This window comes from Dipteris shenzhenensis, chromosome 32 (genome assembly GCF_047967505.1).
Source record: "Dipteris shenzhenensis isolate YYH24624 ecotype China chromosome 32, Dip_SZ_1.0, whole genome shotgun sequence".
In the NCBI taxonomy this organism is placed as follows: Eukaryota; Viridiplantae; Streptophyta; class Polypodiopsida; order Gleicheniales; family Dipteridaceae; genus Dipteris; species Dipteris shenzhenensis.
Genome location: NC_141627.1, coordinates 833,614 through 859,086, shown reverse-complemented (window position 1 = coordinate 859,086; position 25,473 = coordinate 833,614). Strand labels below are relative to the sequence as shown.

The following is a 25,473-nucleotide window of genomic DNA, read 5'->3' as shown; positions in this document are numbered from 1 at the left end:
AGACTCATTATTACAAGCATTTTTGGGGGACTAGGGCAGAGTACCCAAGCACACATAGAATAGATCAGATACAAAAGTCCAGATCATTAGGTACATGGACCTCTGAATGGAGAGAGAGAGATCTCTGATGTTGGCAGTGAGAGCATGAGTCGGTATTGAAGCATCATCTTCGTCTTCGTCTTCACTTGTTGCAGCCCCAACCAAGTTGGCAGGATCCTTGTTTTGTTACTTGGCAAGCTTCTTGAAGCAGCGATCCTCGGTGTGACCAAGCTTCCCACAGTGATTGCATTTGAAAGGCTTGAATTTTCCTTTGCCCTTGGAGTACAGTTCACTGGAGTCTGGAGTGTCTGCATACCGTCTTTCATGATCAATGAGCATAGCAACCATATCATGATAACCCATTTGTGTCACACGTAATACTGGTATGATCGCCGGGTACTTAGAAATTTCCTCAATGCTCGAGAGGAGCACATCAACTTGATCATCTTTCACTACAGGGGCCTTCAGACTAGCAAGTTGAGTGACAAGGGATTCTGTATGATTCAAGTGAGCAAGAAGAGAGTCTTCATGCTTTATTTATAGCTTGAAGAATTCCTGTCTTAGGAGTACCTTTGAATTGATGATTTTGTTGTCGATTCTTCAAACTTAGCCCATAATTCGTGAGTAGTGGAATCAAAATCAAAATGATGAATAACTTCATCACCCAATCCCAAACCAATGAGAGAAAGAGCTTTGTCATTCAGATTCTCCCAGTGTGTAATTTTCTTTTCATCTGATGGTGGCTTTTTATCCTTGCCACTAACAACATGCCACACTCCATCTTTCATAAGTAAAAGACGCATCTTTGTTTGCCATGTCGAGAAGTTCTTACCAAAAAACTTCTCGAACGAAATGGTAGTTGATTTGGAAGACTCCATGGCTGGAAAAGTGCAGGTACAGCAGACTTACAAATAGAGGAGCAGCAAACTCATGAAGGTGGAGATCAAGATAGTGATAGCAGGCTGGAAACTATCATCCCGTGAGCTCAAAGCCTAGATCTTTGCCCAAAATCGCCTGCAGTCCATAGCTCAGCTCAAGAATATGCAAATTCGCCATCAAAGAGAGGAGCAGGCAGCTCGCTAGTGAAGCAATGTAGGAGGCAGCAACATAAGGAGAATGGCGGGCATGTCACATCAGTACGGGCAGGCTGGAACAGTCCGTACAGCCTGTACGGACTGTACAACAGGTTGTACGGCCTGTGCGGCGGTCTAGTACGGCGCAGCAGGAGCAGGCAGCAGTCCCAAGGTAGTACAGCTTGTTGTTCGGGTTAATGGCGCTGCTTTTGGCGAGGCATTTGGAGCTGAAGGGGTAGTTGATGGTGAGGAACCAAAAGCGGTTGTTGGCAAGGCATTTCGGGCTGAAGAAGGGGTAGTTGATGGCGAGGTAGATTAGCTCCCGTTGATGAGGCTTGGGTAGGAGGAGAAGAGAGCTCAAGGAAGGAGAGAAGATGGTAGCCTTCCAAGGAGGAGGAGGGAGAGTAGCTTCATTGGCCTCCCTCACCTCAACCTCTTGGAAGGGAAAGGGAAAGAGAGAGCAGGGCTAGGAATATGGCTCTGATACCACATGAAGGTACATGGCGCAGAATGGAAAGGAAATGGAAAGACTAAAATGAAGATACAAGTGCAAAGCATGTTTCCCTATGACGGCACGTCCACGTATGCCCTGTTCTGTTAAGTCTTGAGCCATCTTCCCGGTATTTTCCATGCAGAGAAATTCGCACCCTTGAATGTGATCAGCTTCACTGACTCAGTTTTCTACTTCATTTCTTCACCTGCTCTGATACTGACTGAAGAGACCGCGAGCTATTTACTACATGCAATGAAAATCTTGCAAGATTAAAGTAACTATGTACTGCATGAAATGACAAAACCGCATAAAATGAAAGAGACACAACAAAGCTTGTATCCCATGTGCTGCAAAGGACTACATCTCAGATGGATTTGACTACAATTCGCTACATCTTGCCATAGCTTAAATATAGAACTTCTCGAAGGGTACACGGAAGCAAGTGCCACCATGAGCATCCATCACGGGCCAAACATAATGGTGAGATTTGCATGCACAGCTGAGAAGATCCACAAATTTTGCCACAATCAAAGGGCAAGGTCACAGCTCCATAATTTGTGGTAATGTTCAAATACTCATGCATTCCATGCAAAGTGCCACATGGTAGTTTTATCCATCAACCCCCCTAAACCTAGACAGACACAATCGAGGTTTGCCTCCAACATGAGCTGAGCTCTGCATGGGATTGATAGGATCCCATATGGAGTCCCGGAGCCTCTTTAACATGTCTGAAATCTGTTGTTGACACCCTTGTGAATCTAGACCTTTCATGTACGAAGAGTGAGGCGCATCTCTGGTCTGCGTAGTCAATGACAGCTCATATGCATGTAACTATGGGAGAAAAGGAAGTGGTATCTCCCTTGTATCTCATAATACCTGAGACATCACATCAGGCCATGCTCCATGGTCTCCACATTGTGTATCACAAAGGGTACGAGCCTCAGGTCTTGCAGTGTCATGTGGCTGCAATCTCACAATCTGCTTGATCTAGAATCTATGAGATGAGTCCTGAGATGGCCCATGGAGAGATGGATCTGTAGGTAGCCTGATACTACCATGAAGCCATCCTCATGAAGGTGGAGGAAATGCTCCTTGCAGGAGGCCATCTTGGTCCCATGTGGCTGTGTGGGAGATATCCATGTCCTATGGATGAATACGTACCATAGGTCATCTCGGATGGTTTCATGAGTCTCCTGTTGTGTCAGACACAAGAAAGGGGCATCTAGTGAGTACTGATATGGCTATAAATGGTCAATAGGCATGTCTTGCAATGGGAACCATCAAGCACTGCTCATCTCCCTTCACAGCAAGCTGCATAGACGATGAGAGGGTCCTCTATGGTAGTCTTTGACAGCCTGCATTTGTCCAGCTGAAATGCCTGACCTGTTGTTGATAGGTGATGATCTGGAATGAGGCACCTACGTGGAGGGGTCTTGCAGTGGCATACTCTGCCAAAATGATGTCGTATGGAGTCCATCTCTTCTCCCGAATCATACGAGATAGCATCATGACCTCTAGTCTCTCAAAATCAGGTGTGTCATCGTTTTTAAGGTCTATTGCCCAAAGAGAGCCTATATAGAAGGATGCTGGTCGAACGAGACAATCAAAGAGAAGTGATTTTATGCTTAATGCCGGACGTGTGCCTGAAACAGAGTCTCTGCAAGTGTGAAGTCTCACGTTGGAGCTGGGCTTCATTAGTGTTGAAGATCATAACCCTGGTTTTACCCAGGTTGATCCTCTTGTCTTGGCTCTCACAGAAAGCCTGCAGTGCTGTCTAATGGATCTGTTGCCCCTCTGCTGTGTCTGAGATCAGCACCGCATTGTCTGCATATAAAAGGATGGGTATGAAAGGTTGTGTCTGATTCGATCCTTGACCTCCTAGGGTACCCACAAAAGTGGCCAGCTCATCAATGTACAGGCCAAAGATGGTCGTGGAGAGGGCACCCCTGCTTAACCCCAATGGTGCTGCTCACCTCCTCTGATAACCCTTGTGTCTTGCACACTCTGCCTGGGGCTCTTGTATAGAGCCATGACGGCCCATACAATGTCGTCTACAATGTAGAAGAAGGGAAGCAGGAAGGGAAGGGGGGTCACAGCAGCCTACTGGCTGTCTCTTGCACCAGCAGACAAGGGAAGATGAAAAGACATGGAAGACAAGACGAGGGGCTGAGAGGCAGGGGCAGAAGGGGGAAGGGGGAAGGAATAGAGAGGTTAAGCATGATGGGGATGGGTGCTAGCAAGAGCTCAAGGAGCAGGGAGCGATGGGGTGTCCTCTTATTAAGGTTAGGAATACAAAATTGTACTCCTTTTCTACAAAATGCATGCAGGTAAGATCCATCTTGCATAGATGACAGCAAATATGGACGATGCAACTCAGCTGTTTGAGAAGCTTGGCAAACACTAAGTACATACGTCTCTGAAAGAGCTTTGGGGCATGGTATTCCAATCTTTGCTCTTAGGTTCTGTGATCTTTGTATCTGTTGTAACATCCGTCATTTGCATTAGGTGACCTACTGAATCTTTTGTAATAGGGTATACTGAAAATTCAAGTGATTTAAGCAAGAGAATCAAGTATACGATCTCTTAGATCTGGTGAAGAGACCCTCTTCTGTATTGCTGCAGTCACTCAATGGACAACTACTTCGCACAAGAAAGTGCCTCCTTTTTTAATTGACAGTATAAACTGCCAAGGATGATAAGAAGGCTTGTGAGGCTACATGAGCATGTCAAGTTTATAGAAAGAAAAGTAACGTGTCCGTCATTTGCTGAAATAGTCTAAATCTCTGAGTGCCAAGGTCGCTGTTATATTATGAAAAAGTTCTCAATTATTTTTTAATTCCTGTGTTATGCTTTAAAAGGGCTGTTTAATTTGTTTAGAACTTTTTGGTTGTGTACATATTGTTGGACACTCAGCTTTCATTTCACCTTGATCTAGGTGGGGGCTGATAGTACGTACGAAATTCTTTGCAAAACGTTTGATTCTAATGCCAAGTCCATATTGGAGGTAATCTTGAAGACTTGTTGCATCCTATAATTTATCTGCAATCTTGTACTGAGAGTTTTATTTTTTCTTAAAGCATTTGTCTGATCCAGGATGGTGCGGATGGTTGAATGCAATGCTGAGTGCAATTACTTTGGGTTGCATTATTCAACCAATCTTCACAACAATGGGTTTTCCATTATGTAAAAGAATTAATGAATTTTAATTGAATTCCTCATTAGTTGTGGTCTGGATGATTTTATTTCATTAGTTCATTGATTTGTTTATCTCTCTGCAATTTCTTGACTCATGCACAGCTGAATGAAAAGTAAAAAGATCTGAGATGAGGGCTGTGGACGGCACTGGCATGTTGTGCAATAGTAGACTTCTGAAGGAAGGCATGCTAAGCATGTGCAAGCAAAGCTCTTTAGAGGGAACATTTGTGGATCACGTTGGTATTGTTAAGCTTTCCCTCTTACAAGTTTGTGCATCTCTTCTTAGCAGCGACTCGAGCACAAATAGCGAGGAAAATAAATCTTGCTCTAGTCTCGCATATATGTTAAGAGCTACGCCTACATGAAGTTCAAACACATCAAAGAAGAATAACAGGAAAACAGAATCACTGAAACAAAAAGCAAATTTACATGGTTGCCACAACAGTAGAGAAGAATATTGTGAGTCGCAATCATTGCCCTGACCACCTTTTTCTTCTTCTCTTCTTAGCTTGCACAAAATGTTTTCAAATTAAACATTATTACAAAATTAAATTAGGGTGCTATAAAAACTGAGCCCTTGTGGCCAGTGTCTTGCAACCAATTGATGCCGCACATGCTGAATATTTGGAAATAAACCCTTGGACATACTTGTCAAGAGCACTTACGACACTTATGTCCCTTCTTCTATGTGGAGTGAAGTGTGTAAACAGAAACAAGCCAGATGCTCATCAAGGTGGCCAACATATGGATAAATTATGTACCCGTCCCCAAGATGCACTTGACTACCCTAATTTGCCAAGACGTGGTGTTGGCCAACAGCCCTCATTTTAGGTGAAGAGGGTGTCCTAGTGTGTGAGGATCGCTATTGTTTGCGTGATTTACCATGGAGGTTGTAGAGCCTCTCTCTGTGTTGTACTGAAAGGCTTGTCCCTCCGTGAGTCAATCTGCCATGCCCCATCTAAGGAACATAGTATCAAAGGCCACATAGGTTATGTTTAGAAGGCATCTATTCGGCCTCCTAGCTTGTCTGTGGGGGATATTGAATGGTCTCTAGGGATATACCTGGTCATCGTTGATAACTTCCATTATGTCTCGTATGCTCCAAATAAGCATCGATAGGAAGCCTATTGTGAGACACCATTCAAAAAAGTATGGAATTCTTTGGAGTGTGGAGGCTAGAGCCTTGAATTTGCAACGTACATGTTGTTACTACTTCTGTATCTATGTTGGCCCTCGGGTAAGTCCAACAAGAGTGCAGCTGAAGGCTAAAAATGAGTGCGGTAACCGAGTGCTGCCTCGCTCAGGGATGGTGGAAGCAGTGGAACTTTTCAGACCGAGCACTATTCACAATGAAAGGTGCAGGTGATGGTAGGGGGTCCAACCAATAGCGAGTAGTGGTGTGGCGCATTGAGTGTGGTATCTTTTAGAAGGCGGTTTGCTTAGAAAAGGTTTTGTAATAGGGAGATGGAGAATAGTGTGTTGTGCCGAGCACTCTCCCTCTCACTTAAGCTCGATAGGTTAGGAGCTGTTTACTGAGTGTCCATTGCGGCTTGGTTGTAAAGAGTTTTTATCAATACAAGTTGATTTCCTGGTCCATTCGTCTATGGTGTTGTGCACTTGTTGTTTTTCCTAAGTAATGTGAACTCGGTTCTCCTATCACCATACGGTTCTTCCTTTGACAACTATCCTCGAACTCCGAGTGGTTAATGGTGGCAACGGTTCCGTCATCCGAGCACACTGCATTAAGGATTGCAAGAGTGAGCATCTTCAATGCTCACTGCATAGGATTGAGATAGCACCGAGCACCTTAAAGTTGATTGTGGGTGAGTAAACAGAACCGTACATTTTTGCAATCCTGTTGGGGAAGGATCAATTAAGTTGCGAGTTGATGAGTTGTTAGTCCACGAGATCTAGAGAACTAAGGTAATAAGCCTAGAATTAAGAGGTCATTGAAAGATTCACGTTGACCTTGAATAGTGTTTCCCTGACCGCAACCCATAAACTAGATACCATAAGCTACCCTTAGTTCAGTCTCATCAAGCTTCTTAAGCTCTACAAGCCTTTCCAGTAGGGCTTCCTCGAATAGTGTTTTCTTAACTGCAACCCATAAACTAGATACCATAAGCTGCCCTTAGTTTAGTCTCATCAAGCTTCTTAAGCTCTACAAGCCTTTCCAGTAGGGCTTCCTCGAATAGTGTTTCCTTGACAAAGAGTTCCTGAGCCAAAGGATCTGGCTACACCCTATCATGAGAACTAGTGTGGTCTTAGAATCGGAGTTCAATGCCCGAAGGAGATTGGGAGAAGCATCAACTGTCCAATAGGAGCGGAGAGTGTGAGGAGAGAGACTTGGCCACACTACTCCAAGGGTGAAGTTGATTACTATGCAGATTCATAAGGACGAAACTCTGGTCTTGAGTTGAGGCATCTTAGAAGATTGGCATATGAAGGCTCGTCATGGCAGGAGTCTAAGCATTTTGTTATAGAAAGCTTGGATTTCGAGCGGTTGGCCATTTCCTCTGTGGAACATTAAAAGGACCATGCTAAAAAACGAAGAGAACGACTTCGACATTACTCGATTGATATGCCAAAGGAATTACGTCGAGAAAGATATGAACAAAGGCAGCCATCCACAGGAAGTGCCAAGAATCAACCGACGGGAAGAGTGGCGTGTTGATGATGGAGAAAGACATCACCAAAGACTTGAAGAGGTGAATGTAAACTAGCTTAGGCAATTTTCTCGGGTTTCCCTCACTATGAAAAAAGTTCTACTCGGCCTACAGATGTACAACAGTCTACACCCCTAAGGCCTGAAGATAGTGTAATGGCAATCACAAGGCAACTAGAAAAAGGAAACAATGTTGGGTTAGCAGCTCGTAGTAGCATTTAAAGCTTACTGCCATTAATATGTCCATCCATTTCAATTTCATCGAGTGTTGCAATTCGACGTGACCCTTGTGGAGTGATTCTCACTACCATACCTTTATCCTTTAACTTTCATTTCGTGTTCCTTACACTATATAATAATGCAAGGTCTCCTTCGCTACGGTTCTTATTCTTTAAGTTGTGGTCGAGCCAACACTTAAGTCGTAACTTTTCAACCTTCATACCATAAGCTACCCTTAGTTTAGTCTCATCAAGCTTCTCAAGCTCTACAAGCCTTTCCACTAGGTCTTCCTTGAATAGTGTTTCCCTAACTGCAACCCATAAACTAGATACCATAAATTCCATAGGCATCATTGTTTCAATTTTGAAGGCAAGACTAAATGGGGTGCAATTAGTTGCAACCATATACACTGATATGCACATAGTGCGATGGTGAGCTTTTGTTCCCAATCACTCCTATTAGTCTCTACCATACGCATCTTTATATTGCATAAGGTTTTGTTCAAGCTCTTGGCTTGGCATTTACTCTAGGTTAGTATGGTGTAGGTTCTCAATGAATTATCAAGAATTCACTCATCATAATTTTAATTGTCTCATTGATGAAGTGTGAGCCTCAATTGCTTCTTTCCATGTTACTTTTGAGAAATTTTAAATGTTCAACCCAAATCGGACATTCAGAACGTAGATGATTTTCTCCACAACAAAAACACGTGTTCAATGGATCTGTTTTCTCTTTGCCATTCTTACCTTTGTCCTTCTGCTAAGGATGTAGTGGCTTACCATTCGGTGGCGAAGTATCAGTTGTTACCTGGTTTGCTATCACTTGGCAATTTTTACCATTGACCCAACATTCTAAGTCATCATGCCCAAACTTAGTACGGGTATTGCAGTACTTAGTTTTGCATTCTTCTTCCAAGTATCCAACCCTAAATTACTTATTACACAATTTCTCATTATTGCTTGATTTTCCTTGAATGCCCAATTCCTTCAAGGCCTTCTTTAGCTCAATCTTGATCTTATCTTTCTTTGCTAGCGTCTCCTCTATGTCACTATCAGCATATTTCTTCTTTGCCTTGCTCTTTAAGCCCTCACTCTTCTCTAGAGCAATAACTCGATCTAGCAACTCTTCATAAGTCTTGGTTAGATTGACTATCTCAAGCTTACACAACTCTACCTGAGTGCACCCTGTAATCAGCCAGCCTCATATAGATTTATCATCCGACAAAGTACTCAACTGATTGATAAGAGCTCACATCCTAAGTACAAAGTCTTAGCGGACTCTCCTTTATTTTGCTTCAACTCACTTAGTTTTGTGCGAACATCTTCTGGATTAATTTCTTGTCTAATCCTCTGCAAAAATGCTTAAGACATCGTATATCAATCAGGAAAACATCCAATTGGGAACTGGTTGAATCTTCTCTAAGCATTTTTTATTAGAGTACACACAAAATAATCCATGTATTCCTCATCTATTGTGGCACCATTGATGTGGCAGACTTGCAAGAAACTCTACAAATGACACTCAACTAATAGTTCAAATGTTATAATAGCAAGTGGAGAGGTAGGAGAGAGCGTGAGGATTAGCATATGCCATTCTCCTTCTTGGACCTATTCAAGAATTAGCATATGAGAATGAGAGAGGTACAAGAGAGTGCAAGGGTTAGCCCTCCCTTCAAAAGGTGGAATGTATTTAAGGCCAAAAGTTTACCTTTGGTCTTCATTGTGTACTTGCAACTTTGGAAATGGAAGCTCTCTCTCTTTCTCTACATTCTCTTGTATTGAAAATCCTTCAAGCTATCCATTGAGGAAAGGACCAAAAGAGGGAGCTTACACTCTTAAAGGATGAGCATAAGAGGAGGCTAAGGCTAGAAATGCCAAGCTCCATCAAAAAACATCCCTAGCAATCTATAAGGCTACACTAGAAAGTGACAAAAGTCTTGATGAATTAACGATAGATCTGGCCAGTCCATCAATCACCACAACTCACACGTGCTGCTAGTCACAACTTCCTCATGCAAGAGGTATGGGAACGTCGCCCTCAAGCATCCCTTATACTAAAGCTGCAACTGTTAGAGCTATTAATGGTCAAACTATGCAGGTAATGGGGTACACCAGTCTAAAATATCAGTAAATAGTCATGTGGCAACACTAAATTTTTAATCATGCCCACCAATACAAGTGAGGAATAAGTTATATTAGGTAGGGCATGGTGTTATGTCGTCAACTACCAAATTGACTAGCGAGAAAGGACGACGATCTTGACAAGCATTCGTACTTCTGTTGTATCTCTTTGGTAAGAAACTAAGAGTAAGAGATTGTCTCCAATGGTCGAAGCAATTCCCTTGCCACCATCTACCCCCACTGTTCTAGTAAAATCTACGGTTCCCTCCTCAAAAGTTTCACCTCGACCAAAGTAATCACGGATGAAGAAAATCTGGGGGAGAAAAGACCAAGTACAAGACCAACAGATATTGGATGAAACACACTGCTCGTGGAATCAATGACAGTCCTCCAACGTGTAGTTTCATCCTAAGGGTGCTTAACTTATGAATCATTGACGGGGATCAAGAAACAATGCAAGTCATGTTGGGTTTCGATAGGCTGTGGATTTCAAAGTCTCACCAACCCAATGTACCTTCGGACCCCACTTGCTCGAAGTACCGATCTGTCCATAGCAATAGGAGTGGCGGCCCAAGAATGCAAGCCGAATGATCACCCTGTAGCGTCATAACACAGCGTAGACGCTACGGGGAAATAGGAATGAACAACTGCGCAACATCTACTGAAGGAATACAACAAACACGATAAGAGAATCACAACACTGTGTAACTCTATATTCTCGAAGCAAGAGCTCTCACAACAGATGGAAAGAACAGAGACGAAATGCTAGTAATAGCATGCGTACAAGAACCGACTATCGGTTAGAGACCGTTGAAGATTCAAACCACTCGGAGGACTGAACTGCCAACGGTTGCGGCTAACCTACCCGTGCACACCCACTGCTGCTAGCCCGCATGGTTATGTAATAACACATGATGGCACTCACAATGGACTGTGTGAATCCACAATAGATACCCATCCCCTATGATAGACATCAAATAGTGTATGTGCATCAGTGCAACAATCATTTTGGGCATAGCCTCAGCAGAGAACTAGGTGTTGTGCGCGCTAACGTTGCTGCAACCACTCTGAGTGAGTGAGCCAACAACCAACAGACTTCCTCCAGAAACACCCATCTCGGTGGATACAGGTGCTACCCACACCGTCACCCGCTTTGCCATTACCAGTGGGGGAGGCAGATGCATCACGCTGAGCTGGGTTGAAGACACCCCACTATGGAACAAAGTCTCCATCACACTTACATGAGAAGGAGTAAGACAAGCAAGAGAAGAAACCACTCCTTGTGTGATACAAGGGCCTTGTCGTTTCTGCTTCTTGGGCGCTCGACTAGATGAACCTTCAGTCTCATCCTGCGGAGGTCCTCTGGGCTCAAGAGTAAGAATCAATGCAGTATTCTGTCGAGATGCAGTTGTAAGAGATTACAAAGATATGTGCTGTAGGCATAAAGTCAACCCTATGGTTGACCAGTAGTACTTGGGTACTATATATACCAAGTACTTGTATTGTTTCATTTGAACGTTTCTATTGGAGCTTTCTTGTGTGTGCACTCTTGCTCACTTGTGTTCACAACCTGTCTCGACTTTGTTCCTACATTTGGTATCACAGCGCTTCTGTCTCTAGAGCCCATTCCCGCGCTTGCTTCTAGATACCCGCAAGCTTGGTGCTCTAGTGCGCATCCCTGGTTCTCACATTCAGCTCTCCAGCTTTCGTTTGAGGTAGCTCCAACAGTCCAGTGGCTATTTTTTGACCTTTTAAGGTTCGATTTTGATGTTTTTCAAAATTTCTGAGCTGCCCGCATACAAACAAGCCTGTCCCGCACCATTTTAGGTGGGGGAAATTTTTTTCCTTGTTTTTTGTCCGTACAGTCCATATGGATCCGTCCGTACAATTGCGCAACAGTGCATGGAGTCCATACGTCTTGTCGAAACCTGATTTCGAGTCCGTACGACTTGTTAGAAGGCCATTCGAGCAGTTTTCAACTGTTTTTCGGCTTTTTTGCTCAGATATGGACTCTTTTTAGCTCTAGCCTCTCCCGGGTGGTTCGGGCCAAGGTGTACTCTTAGTAAGTGTTTTGAGCTGTGTATTTCACTTTAGGACTGTTTTTGCAGCCCATACTCTTGGACTCTCAGGTGCATTTGCGGATACTCTGCATTGTTGGGTGCATTTGCAGTTACTTCACAGTTGTGGATGCTTTTGAGCTCTGTTGGATGCATTTAGCACTCGTGGGTGCACTATTTCAGATTTGGGTTGTGCATTTTCAGTTTGGGATTGCACTTCAGATTGCAGCAGAGTGCAGTGATTGGTTGATGCCATTTTTACAGTGATTGCATTGTGCAGTCAGTGGCATTTTAGAGCAGCCAGTATTAGTTTGGGATTTGCAGGCACATTTGCAGCCAGTTGCACTTTTGGGACTTGCAGTTCTTTTTGCAGGTAATTTGCAGCTTGTGGATATCCCATTTTTGCATCATGTCGACTCTTTCAGACAGTTTTGGCAATTTGTCTGAGGGTGACAAGCTAGATGGACCAAACTATGCCTTGTGGTCATTCATCCTTAAGAACATCTTGGTTGGTAAGGGCTTGTGGGATATTGTTAGTGGGGATGAGGTGAGGCCAGCAGGCTCATCTACATCTAGCACAGCTTCTTCGGGTCAGACTACAGGTAGATGCTACAGGTAGATGGTAGACTACTACAACCCTTCCTACTAGTCCCATAGCATCGACGGAGAAACAGAAGAAGTTTGACTGCCACGTTGCCCAAGCAATGTTTTTGATTGCCACAAATGTGAAGAGGCACATTATCATGAATATCAAGTCATGCAAGGATGCAAAGGCAGCATAAGAAAGATTGGCAAACATGTATCATGTTAAGAATGAGGCAAGGGCCATTGCCTTAACAAATCAGCTCAAGGATCTCGAGATGCAGGAAGGCCAGGCCATCATTGATCATATTGCCAGGATCAGTGATCTACGTGATCAGCTCGCAAGTATTGAGATGAGGAAATAGAAGACAAGAAGCTCGCCTCTATTACTCTCAATAGCTCAGTGCTCTCATGTGGCACATTTGTCACTTCATTGACCATTGTTCTCAGGGTAGCCCCACTCTCGTTCGATGAGTTAGTTGGGCTTTTGTTGTAGGAAGAGGAGAGATGCTCAAATTTTGCCAAAGCCTCTCATCAGGGTGAGCAAGCGCTTGCCATGGGTGGAAAGGGCAAATTTCAAAAAAAGTATGAGCCAAAACACAGCTATACAACTCAGCCCAAGGAGGGGAATGCAAGCAGTTCAAGCAAAAATCAGAAACAGGGCAAATGCAATTATTACAAGAAGCCAGGGCATTACATCGCAGAGTGTCAGAAAAGGATTGCCAATGAAAAGAAGAGGCAAAGGGACAGCTCTAGCAGTAATTTTGTTGCCCCCACTGAAACTCATGCTTCAGATGCACATGGTGAAGCTCATTGTGCCCAAGGTGATAGAGATTTTTTGTTTGCTGCATTTAATGAGAAGATGGATGCCAGGGGGGATTTGAATGCTAAAAATCAATTAGGGGATGCTTCCCTTGTTGCAAGTGATACATGGTATATCAACAGTGGTGCTACTAAGCACATGACTCCTCGCCAGGAGTGGTTTGAGAGCATCACACCTGTTCATGGTAGACAGGTTAGATGTGCCAATGATGCTTCTCAAGACATCATTGGAGTTGGGCACATTCCTATTCAGCTTGATAATGGGAAAGTTAAGTATATCTGAGATGTTTGGTATGTTTCAGATTTGAGGCAAAATCTGATTTCAGTTTCAAACATTGCCCATGATCAACATATGTTGGTCGAATTTCAGGATAACCAATGCAAGATCAAGGATCCAAAGAAAGGGTATGAGCTTGTAGGAATAGGCACATATGATAGAGGCTTATACAAGCTTGATGCTCAGCCTTATGATCAGATGGTATTGGCTGTAGCAAACACTTCCCAGGCTAATTTATGGCATGCCAAGTTTGGACATGTCCATCACAGGGCATTGTCCTACTTGTACAACAATAATATGACTCAGGGAATGCCAAAATTGTAGCAACTAGCAAATGAAGTGTGTGAGGGATGTGCACTTGGCAAATTGCATCACTTGCCATTCAGTAAACAAGGCAAGAATTGGGTCAAGGCAACCAAAGTGTTGCAGACAGTGCACAGTGATGTATGTGGCCCCATGACTATTCCCACGCGTAGAGGAGCAAGGTACTGTGTGACCTTTATAGATGGCTTCTCTAGGTTCACATGGCATTTTCTCATGAAGGAAAAATATGAGGTGTTCTATTGGTTTCAGGAGTTCAAAGCTATGGTTGAGAACTGTTGTACTCTAAGTCTCCGGGACTCCCACCAAGAGTCACACTTGGGTCACATCATGGTCACCTCAGCAACATGCCAAGTTGTTAGACCTTGGTCATACCTAGTCGCATCGTGTTCACATGTGTTCACATCTTGGTCACTCTGAAACACAGTTTATGACTTGGACATGACATGACGTGACTTGGACATGACTTGGACATGACTGGACTTAGACATGACTTGGACATAACTTAACATGACTTGGACATGGATATGACTTGATATGACATGGACATGACTTGACAGTACATGACTTGTAGAGGACTTGGACATGACTTGGATATGACGGGAGCAATACATGACTGAAGAGTACCAAACCTCAACCTCCACCCACCATGGTCAAAGTTGATAAGAGGGAAGTACTGGCGCAATGGTGCACGGGGTACACCTGTTGGTGCACATGGGAAGCAGTCCAATTGGCGCAATGGTGCACGGGGTACACCTATTGGTGCACATGGGAAGCATTCTAGCAGAGTGCACAGGTGTACAGGTGGTACTCGTTGGTGCACATGGAAGCAGTCCAACATTTAAGAGGTATAGGTGGTGCACCAACCCTCGCAACCAACTAGTGTCAAGAGCGCATGGAATAGACAGGAGAACACATGGAGCATGAGATTCACTAACCTAGAATAGGTTGGAGTGTTGCGGAAGCCATCAAGGGCGAAGCGGCCCACAAATGGTGGAATGGCTAAGGATGCAAGAAGACATCCAATAGGGAGAAGGAAAGGAGATTGGCAGCGGGGGGAGCAGAGGAGGAGAAGGTGAAGAGGGGGAAATGGGGAAAAGGCGGGACATTCTGGCAAGGGCGGCGGGAGGCGTGAGTGAAGAAGTGAGAGGCTAGAGTCAAGGCTAGAGTCAAGAGCTCGCCTCGTGTGTATCTTCTCCTAGTGTATCAGTCATCTTGCTTTCTAATGAACTATGCTACTCCCCATCTCGGCTTGCTTCTCTAAGATCTCTTCCCGTTGTGTTCTCCTCCCCTCCTCTCCCTTCACTTGGTACAACAGACCCTGTGTCATGTGGTACCATCAGTGACACCTATGGCATGTCTTACTTGCTTCTTGCACCAGTGGCCCTAGGCCTCCGGTAATACTTCCGAAAGTGTTAGGAACCCCCCCCCCTCAGATAGTTTATGGCGATCACGGTGGGACACTACTGGTGATGAGTAGCACAATTGAAGTGGTGATCTAGGGTCCTAGAGAGAGGTCTTATGTCAAGTAGTCTGAAACATTTGAAGGAGCTAGCCAGAGAACTAGGAGGTACTGGAGGAGAGTGGAGAAAAGACTTCCAGTAGACCAAACACGATACAAGAAGCATTACGTGCGATGTAAGTTTGCGAAGACCTCAACTCGAGCAAAAAGTGAGCCCATTGGAGCAGTAGCCAGAGCAAGTAACTTCATCGACACTCTCATTGACTTGGATCAACATGAACCCTGGTGATCAGATCCGGACTCCTGAGAAGAAGAAGTGCAAAGTGGAGAACAGGTGAAAGAAGAGGTTATGAAGGACGAGGGCTCCTCAGGGATTCATCAAGGTCAAGGCAGCCCCTCTCCTCCTCTTGTAATGATGTCTTCATCAACCACCTCTTCTGCTGGAGTGGTGACTCCATCTGCTCCATCTGCTCCTGCCTCGTCTGGACAAGTTGCTACCTCATCTGTTATGCTAGCTCCAAGCTCCTAGCTAATCCTTCTTCCACATCTATCCCACTGGGGGGTACTTTTACTCCGGCCATACCTTTACCTGCCATGATGGTTTCATCTCCCTTTCCGTCCACATCGGTACTTCCTTTTCCACCACCCCCCCCCTTCCCTACTCCCTACTCATCCATGACTTCAACTCCGTCGCTCTCTTTCCCAAATGCTCTCCCATCCTCTTTAACCCCCACATCTTCTATGTTCGCACCCTTTCCCTCTGCACCACCGAGACCCTTCGCGTATGTAGGACCATTTGTGTACACTTCCTCTATGGCTACATCAGTAGTGACTTGCCCATTGTGGTCCTCCATGGGAGGTGTTGTCAGTGTAGTCTCCTCCTCTGGAGCACCCACACTCATTACCGCTCCATCGGGACTCCCTCCAACTCTTGCATCTGCTTTAGCCTCTCGGGTGGGGATGGTCGTTCTCAGTCCTGCAGACAGAGCTAGACTTCTCGAGCTACTCAACAAGGTCCACGTGAAGACTCAAAAGCTCAAAGGCCACCTCCATGAGGATGCAGAAGCTCATGTGAGGAAATTCCTCATAGCATGTAGAGCTAAAGGTGTGGAGAATGAGCATGCGTTCCTTCACATCTTCCCCTCGTCATTGGAGGATGCCACCGATGTATGGTACAGTCAATTTCCCCCTGACCACTTCCAGACGTGGACAGACCTAAGGGAGGAATTCTTACGCACTTTCAAGTTGGAAAAATTCAAACACATGATTGTTATCCACTGATCCCATGAAGCCTGGCGAAAGTATCTTGGAGATGTACACAAGGATGAGGGTCCTGGCCGTGAAGATGTCAGTGCCACCCAATGACGCCATCATGAAGGGGTGGTTTTTGAAGGCTTTACCCTCCACCATTTCCAGAAGGCTGGTTGACAAACTCCCTAAGCATGCCTCACTATAAGAATTCTTGAGGGAAGCAGTGAAGATGGAACGGTCCCAGTTAAGTTTCGCCTCAACACCCGCCCAGACCACCCAACTTCCGAGAGAAGAGGGCTCACAAGCATGGCAGCAACTCAAGAAAGAATTAGAAGAAATCAAAAAAGGTTTGAAAGACATAACAAAAGTGGATGGACCGTCACCCTTTGAAGCTCAGATAAGAAGTGGTCTCTGGTGCATCGACTGCAAGGGTTCTGGCCATGGCTACTAGGAATGTCCATCGAAGCATAAGGTACCCACCCCGACCTCCTTTTGCACATTTTGTGAAATTCATGGACATGATGCCTTCGAGTGTAGGTATCTTCAGTGGTTGAGGAAGCTTCTACCAGAGTTTCCAATTGGAGAACCACTGGTGGCTACAATCAACAGAGCTACACCGACCACTTCGAGGCCAGTACCCCTAGCTTCAGCCCCTGTGAAGGGACTTGAACCACCACCCACCCATCCTATCATTCCACCTCCACTACTTCCTAATCCACCTTTGCTCCAAGCTCCTACTCCTAGTGAATTTGGGGCTCCATACTTCTATCCTCCGCCCTACTATGCACAGTATCAACCACCTATGTCAGGGGGTGGATATGGATCCCCTTATATCCGCAGTCGACGGTGTGGGTTCCGAGGTGGACATGGAGGTGGAGGTGGAGGCAGAGGTACCAACTTTTGCAGGCCCATCATGTGCTATAGATGTGGCGAGTACGGCCATTACCAAGATGATTGTACACAACCATTCAGGGGACCCTCTTGTACACAGTGCAACACAAATGACCACTACACCAGAGATTGTCCCAATGGCAGAAGGGAATCAACATCGCAAGTCAACATGGTTGATGTAGTAGTGGTTGTTGCAAGGTAAGACATTAGACACTGCCCCCTTATTTTCTACATCATGCTGAAGATGTTGCATATTTTAAAATGCAATATATTTGTTGTTTGTTATGCTAGGTATTGCTCTTTGACTAGCATTCACATGATGTGGAACTTTTTTGAAAGCGGTCATGACAAGGGAGAACATGATGGGGCTGGTGCAGTCATAAAGCATGCACTAACCAATGAGCAATTGGATGTAAATGGTGCAAAGCTACAAAATGCACACGATGTTGTGGAATGGTTGGCATGGAAGATGGGAGATGATTCTAAACAAAGGCTCTTCATAGAAGAAAAGGTTGGCGATGTTGACAGGTCTAAAGCATGGAACTACCAGACCATCAAAGGAAGTCGTTCAACACACTGCATATTGGGTTTTAGTAACAAAGATCCCATACAAGCCTTATTTAGACATTTGTCATGCTTTTGTTCATTTTGCATGGATGAAACATGGGATAAGTGCACCAATTCATCTAATGCAAGTCCATGGACCTTGAACAGGCTAGAGCCCATCAATGGATAGACTGCATCAGACATGGAGAAGGAATTTATAACATATGCAATGGATAGAGACTAGTTGGCTAACATGCTCCAATTGGGTGACCATTTTGCAGTACTACGGTCCCCTACAAACGAAGATAATGAGAAACTACTTAAAGAAATGACAGAGATATGGAAACAAGGTCGCAAAGGCAAAACTTTTGAGGCCAACAATCAAGGTTAATCCAGGTCACCTAGGAGAGCTAAGAAGGCATTTGCCTATCAAGACATCTTAGCCTTGCATTGGTGCATGTTGGCCATAGCTCCAAACTCTCCCACTGTTTACTTCATAATTTGCCACATCAAAATTTTAAGTTAAAGAGATGACTAAGATTGCTAATAACACTTTTGGTATCACTCTTCATAGGCACCTACAAAAAGATGCTGAACACTCAATCAATGGAGTTGTCTACATCAACATGAGAAGAAAACAAGATTAAGAGACCGTGGCTTCAATGTCTATGGCACATAAATCTTGGCAAAATACAATCTCATCCAATAATGTCTTTCATAAATTATGTACCTTTTGAAATACTAATGAATTTATGGCATTGTTATGATGTGCATTGCTACCAACATGAGTGGGGATTGCAAAATTCACATAGAAAATGCATATTGTATTGCCTTAAACAATCGTCAAGAGTGCGCATGAAAGCAGCATAGAGCTTTCCACACTTGAGAAGAGTATTATCACTACAGATTGTCTCTAGCCCATAGCCCTTGCATTCCTTGATTAAGGGAAAATCGAATCTGATTACTTTGAACCTGTGTAGGAGAGTCTCGTCATCATACCATCTGCCTTGACTATGATCCCAAAAATCCCCCCAAACTTTGATCCCTCTCTTATTTAGTCTGATGGCTGGTTTAATTTGGTCTTCTCTTAGCGGGTTCGAGCTATAAATAACAGAACCAAATCGAATCCTGACTACTGAAAGTGGCTATTTTTTTTCAAAATCCCTTCCACTTGATATACGGTCTCACAACTTCCTAGGATCTCCACATACCTTTCCACAATTCAGAGCCTTTCACTTTGCAAGGTTCTTGACCAAAAAGGATGGAACTTGTGGGTAGATCCTTCCAGTGTCTGCACCAGTCCAGTTTGACTTTCTCCAATGTCTGCACCAGTCCAGTTTGATTCATGGACGTCTAGGTCTTGATTCCTTGTAAAATTTGGGCATGCTGGCCTTCTACTCCTCTTGTGTCAGAGACTCCATTCCTTGAGAGAGCAACCATTCCTAGAACATATCAATAGCGGCTCCTTCTCCTTTCACACTGGTCCCAAGCTCTGCGTTAAGATTCATATGAAGCACCAAGAGATCCGTTACACCTTACTTGGCCATCAAACTCTCTGGAGAAGATACAAGATATTCATTCTTTGAAGCTCCTTATTCAATTTCTAGATTCTAGAAGTGGCGTATCACATTTCATGTTACTTGTATTCAAACTTTTGGGACCATTATGGCGCACATGCTCTCGCTCCTTTATCTTCCGTCCACCAAGTAATGCGTATAATGCTTGCAAGTCACCAAGAGGAATGTTGATTTCCATCTCTCGCCCATCTCGATTATAGGTTCGCTCTAGGGGAGATGGACATGCCAGTGTTGATGCAAAGGCGCGCAGCCAGTAGTTCAATGTTGCTGCTCCTCACATCATAACCAGTAAAGAAGTATTAGGAGGCTCGTAATGCCAAGCATGATTGGATCGGGTATGCCTTGTGTCCTTGCGTCAATTATCTTTGCTCAAGCATCTTTCTCTAGTAGTATAGTAGGAAGAGAAGCGTTAGGAGCAGAAGAATTATTATATCCCCAATCACTATTACTAAGATGGTGTTTTTGGATGGATATGGGCATACCATCCTACATATTTAGAGCTTCATCCATTGCTTCCAAGTACAAAATGAGATGAGATGGATATGGGCATATGCCTCTTCCATCATTCTCCTATCCATCCCCTCATGTGCAACATACACCACTCCATATTGCATTTAACACAAGTACAATATCATCTATCTCTTCGACTTCACTATTGTCATTGAGTAGCTCAAGCTCGTCTTCTTCTTTGCTAAATGCACTTTCGGCAACTAATTCTATAGTCAATCATTGTCTAGCAATTCTCATTACAGTGGCTTCGCTTGCTGCCCTAGCCGCAACATTAAACCCTTTGAACAATTGTAGATTCCCAAAGCAAAATTCTAAATTTGCATCTCTTAGAATGAATACAATCGTATGCAGTCCAATTTTGCTCACATACACCCGATGATGCAACAACAAAGAGCACACGAGTTGCAACATGTTGCAACTCCAATGTCTCTCCACCATATTCCTTCCACCAAGTAGGGATTGCCAAAAGAGCCTTCACAGTTCGTATACCTCACTCGTTGTTGGTAGGTCAATTTGCCTTGATCTCTTAGAAGCAAGTTCTTACAAACCTCTCAAAAATTACTTATGACTTCTGGATTCTGTGATTGAGCATGCATTTGATATTGTGATGTATTGCAAATGCAGCTCCATGCAAAGGAATGTGCATTTGCTTCCATCTCTTATCGGCCAATATACCACTTGTTGCTTTTCCCTAGGTGCAAAGCGCACGAATTCTTTAACCTGTCGTATTGCTTCGGACATCTTCCAATACACTTTACCCATAACAAAGGCATCAACATCAACCATCCTCAACACTGTCACAAATGGCTCCACATCTTCTTTTATTCTTTCTACATTTTTCCAAAATAATGATGATTGTACAAGATGTACACATTTACTACCTAGTATTGCATACTGCATCTTTTTGTCAAGCTGATTTGCCCATCGTCTATCAGCAATAGTCTCAACTAAAGCTTGACACACTTCCAACAATCTAGCAACAATATGTTCAATACTACCGAGTCTAGTGATAGGCATCTTAGCAATCTCTCATTCCTCTTCAATATCTACTCATCCTTCAAACTTTTGGTTGATGTTTGCAACCACTTGGAAATGTCAAACTCACCCACAGGTAGGATTTGTAACTCCATCAATCATGACTCAATATCCTGAGGAAATGGTGCTAAGATATCGAGCTCCACTCGTGATATGCTAGGCTGACTATTGTGCATTTATGTCACCGACTTGTTAGCTGTAGATGCGGTTGGTACACCGTCCATGAATAATAGCTGGATGACAGCTATCTTTATGTACTCTAGTGAGTGGCTCAGTTAGTATGCCACCTAGGTTAGCTGAGTTTGGTTTGAGACCCACATATAGGGTTCACCTATTCCTTTTGTACTTAGAGAGAGTTATTTTGGCTTTCACAACTAAGAAGAGGAAAACTATTTTTAGCCTCCACCTTTGTGTATATTCCCCCCATTGTCTATGTGAGAAAGTTGCAAGTGAGACTCCTTACTTCTCTCCCACTCTCTTCACATCCTATTGTACAGATTGGTAAAATTCCTTTATCTATGCAGGATGGGAAAAAGAAATATCTGTCTGATGTATTTCATGTCCCGAATATCACTAAGAACCTGGTTTCTGTTGGTCAAATGGTTGAGCAGGGCTTGTAGGTCAGATTTAATCCTCATGGATGCTTTGTTGTTGATATGAAAAATAAAGGTTGCTTGATAGCAAAAGGGAAGAAGAAGGGCAAGATGTTTACGTTGGATGTGGACATGCCTGAATTGAGTGCAGCAATGTTTGCACATGGGACCGGTGTAGTTGCAGATATTGATATCTGGCATAAACGCATTGGTCATGTTAATGTACAACGACTTAAATTAATGCAGGCCCAAAATATTGTTGTAGGATTGCCTAAGTTCAAGGTTGCATAAATGCATAAGTTATGTGAAGCCTATCAATTTGGAAAACAAGCAAGGAAACCATTTCCTAGACATGTTCAAGAGTAAGAGGCCATTGGAATTAATCCACTCTGATGTGTGGACTACTAAAGCTGCATTTATTGGAGGCTGTCATTATTTTGTCACTTTTATTGTGACTACATGAGAAAGTTTGGGTGTATCTTATTAAAAAGAAAAGTGAAGTGTTTGGGCATTTCAAAGCTTTTAAAACTATGGTTGAAAAAGAAACATGCCTACAAATAAAATGCCTAAGGTCAGATGGAGGGGGAGAGTACCTCTCAAATGAGTTTGCAAGGTTCCTACAGAAGCATGGCATAAAGCAGCAATATTCATGCAGTCATACCCCACAGCAAAATGGACTTGCTTAAGAAAAAACATGCATATTAGAGAGGTATCTCATGCCATGCTCAACGAAAAAGACCTGCCAGATTATTATTGGGTTGAAGTAGTTGCTACAGCAGTCTACATAATGAACATGACTCCCATTGCAGCAATACATGGCATGATGCCAGAGGAGAGGTATACTGGTAGGAAACCAGATATTTCTCATTTGAAAGTTTTTGGTTGCATTGCCTATGTTCATGTGCTAGATGAGTTAGGATCCATGTGTTGAGATATCAAGCTCCACTTGTGATATGCCAGGGTGACCATTGTGCATTTATGTCACCGACTTGTTAGCTGCAGATGCAGATGCGGACTGCAGATGCGGACTGTACACACCACCCATGAATAATAGCTGGATGACAGCTATCTTTATGTACTCTAGTTAATGGCTCGGTTAGTATGCCACCTAGGTTAGCTGAGTTTGGTTTGAGATCCACATATAGGGTTCACCTATCCCTTTTGTACTTAGAGAGAGTTCTTTTGGCTTTCACAGCAAAGAAGAGGAAAACTGTTTTCAACCTCCACTTTTTGTGTGTATTCCCCCATTGTGTATGTGAGAAAGCTGCAAGTGAGACTCCTTACTACTCTCCCACTCTCTTCACATGATATTAGAACTCGGTTCGTGGTAAGGAGCTCAAGAAAGCAAACCAAGTTCGCGGTCTCTTAGTAAGAGGATCAGTGTTGCTTTCCTTTTTCGAGTTTGGGACCAAATCTCTGTAGGTAGCACAGCTGGAAAGTGCAAGAGTGCACTGTCTCAGATTGGGATGCCCTTTGCGGTGTGGCATGAAGGTAGTATATGCTACGAGTGAGGGCGACACCCTCGGTGACATTAGTTTTTTGATTCGAGGCCATTTCGGGGCCCGTTTTGGTGGCAAAAGTTTTTCGTAGGCACTCAGAAAAGCACCTTGCTTTTGCTGTGCAACCACTATTCTGTAGGTCGGTGAAAAGTTCCCACAGATATTGCATTGTATGCCTGTGCAAAGAGATATTAGGAGTGACAATCATTCTTATTGCCTGTTGATGCATAATCGTCACTAGGAACTGACTATGTGGTCAAATACCACTTTCGTCAGTTTTATAGATTTGCCCTTGTGAGGTAGAAGTTGTGTTTTTTGCAATGATAGAATATTTTTGCAATGTTCTGTAATGGTGTCTGATGCTCTTTCACAGATGGTCACTGAAAAGCTTGATAAGAACAACTTCCAAGCATGCAAATTTAGAATGACGAATTTCCTTAAGGGAAAAGGCTATTGGGAGTTCATTACTGGAGCTGAACAAGAACCAGTTATTCCTAATGTTCCCAATCAACAAGAGTTGCAGGCATTTAAAGGCTAGCATGAGAGAGCCAGAAAAGTTATGTACTGGCTATCTATTTCAGATTCTATGATTGTGCATATTTAGGATGCAAGCATGCCGAAGGAGGCATGGGATACTTTGACAAAAATGAAAAGCACAAATACGCAAGCCAGGAAAATGCAGCCAAGTAGGAGTTACACAATGTGCAGAGAGAAAATATGAGCATCAATGACTACCACATGAAGGTGAAGAAGATTGTAGATGCACTTGCTTCTATTGGGTCACCAGTAGAAGATGATGATTTAGTTTCTATGACCTTAAATGGTCTAAGAAAGGATTATGCACAATTCCGTACATCCATTGCCATCCGTGAGAATTTTCCTGATTTTGAGGAGTTGATTGCTCTTCTAATTTCTAAAGAGCAGAGAAAGAGCAGAGAAATGGTGGTGCATCTTCTTTAGGAGGAACTTCAAAAGAAACTGTCTCTTCTACTCAAATGCTGGAAGAGGTAGAGGCAGAGGTAGAGCAGGCTGATCTGGAGGCCATCGCAAAAATCAGAATATGCAGCAAATTCAAGAAAACCAGTCCTATGGAGGAGGAGATGGTAACTTTAGAGGTAAGGGGAGCCAAAGAGGTGGTGGTGGATGGCTGAGAGGCCAAAATGCAAACAACAATGTTGAATGCTACTACTATGGTAAAATGGGTCATATGGTTAAAGACTGCCATAAAAAGTAGAATGACATTAGGATTGGAAAATTGCAGCAAGGCAATTATGCATCCTCTAGTAGACAAGGTGATGACAGAAATGAGCATTTGTTTATGGTGCAGCACATGACCAATTCTGTGACAAGTGTAGAAGAAAGCAATGATGTGTGGTATGTTGACTCAGGTGCATCAAACCACATGACAAGTCATGCAAAATGGATGCAGGATGCAAGGAAAATGGAAAGACCAGGATTTGTAGAGACTGGTGATGATACTACACATCCTATTGTGTGCAGATTGGTAAAATTACTTTGTCTATGCAGGATGGGAAAAAGAAATACCTATCTGATGTATTTCATGTTTCGAAAATCACCAAGAACCTGGTTTTTGTTGGTCAAATGGTTGAGTAGGGCTTGCAGGTCAGATTTGATCCTCATGGATGCTTTGTTGAGGATATGAAAAATAAAGGTCGCTTGATAGCAAAAGGGAAGAAGAAGGGCAGGATGTTTACGTTGGATGCATACATGCTTGAATTGAGTGCAGCAATGTTTGCACATGGGACCGGTGTAGTTGCAGATATTGATATCTGGCATAAACGCATTGGTCATGTTAATGTACAATGACTTAAATTAATACAGGCACAAAATATTGTTGTAGGATTGCCTAAGTTCAAGGTTATAGAAATGCATAAGGTATGTGAAGCCTATCAATTTGGAAAATAGGCAAGGAAACCATTTCCTAGACATGTTCAAGAGAGTAAGAGGCCATTGGAATTAATCCACTCTGATGTATGGACTACTAAAGCTACATCTATTGGAGGCTATCATTATTTTGTCACTTTTATTGATGACTACAGCAGAAAAGTTTGGGTGTATTTTAAGTGAAGTGTTTGGGCATTTCAAAGCTTTTAAAGCTATGGTTGAGAAAGAAATAGGCCTGCAAATAAAATGCCTAAGGTCAGATGGACGGGGAGAGTACCTCTCAAATGAGTTTGCAAGGTTCCTGCAGGAGCATGGCATAAAGCAGCAATATTCATGCAGTC

General features: G+C 43.5%; 1 protein-coding gene across 2 annotated transcripts in view; it reads left to right on the top strand.

Annotated features, from left to right (window-relative positions):
* LOC147880155 (Acyl-CoA N-acyltransferases (NAT) superfamily protein) overlaps positions 1 to 5,030 on the top strand; it is a 109,163-nt gene extending 104,133 nt beyond the window's left edge. The window contains exons 7-8 of one of the 2 annotated variants that reach the window (XM_087371066.1): positions 4,541 to 4,609; positions 4,699 to 5,030. In XM_087371066.1, coding sequence (XP_087227192.1) covers positions 4,541 to 4,609; positions 4,699 to 4,716 — 87 coding nt within the window. In that variant the 3' untranslated portion in view covers positions 4,717 to 5,030. Of the gene's footprint in view, positions 1 to 3,932; positions 3,972 to 4,540; positions 4,610 to 4,698 lie in introns of those variants that run through there. The other variant, XM_087371067.1, reaches the window with a different exon arrangement.
* The last annotated feature ends 20,443 nt before the right edge of the window (positions 5,031 to 25,473 follow it).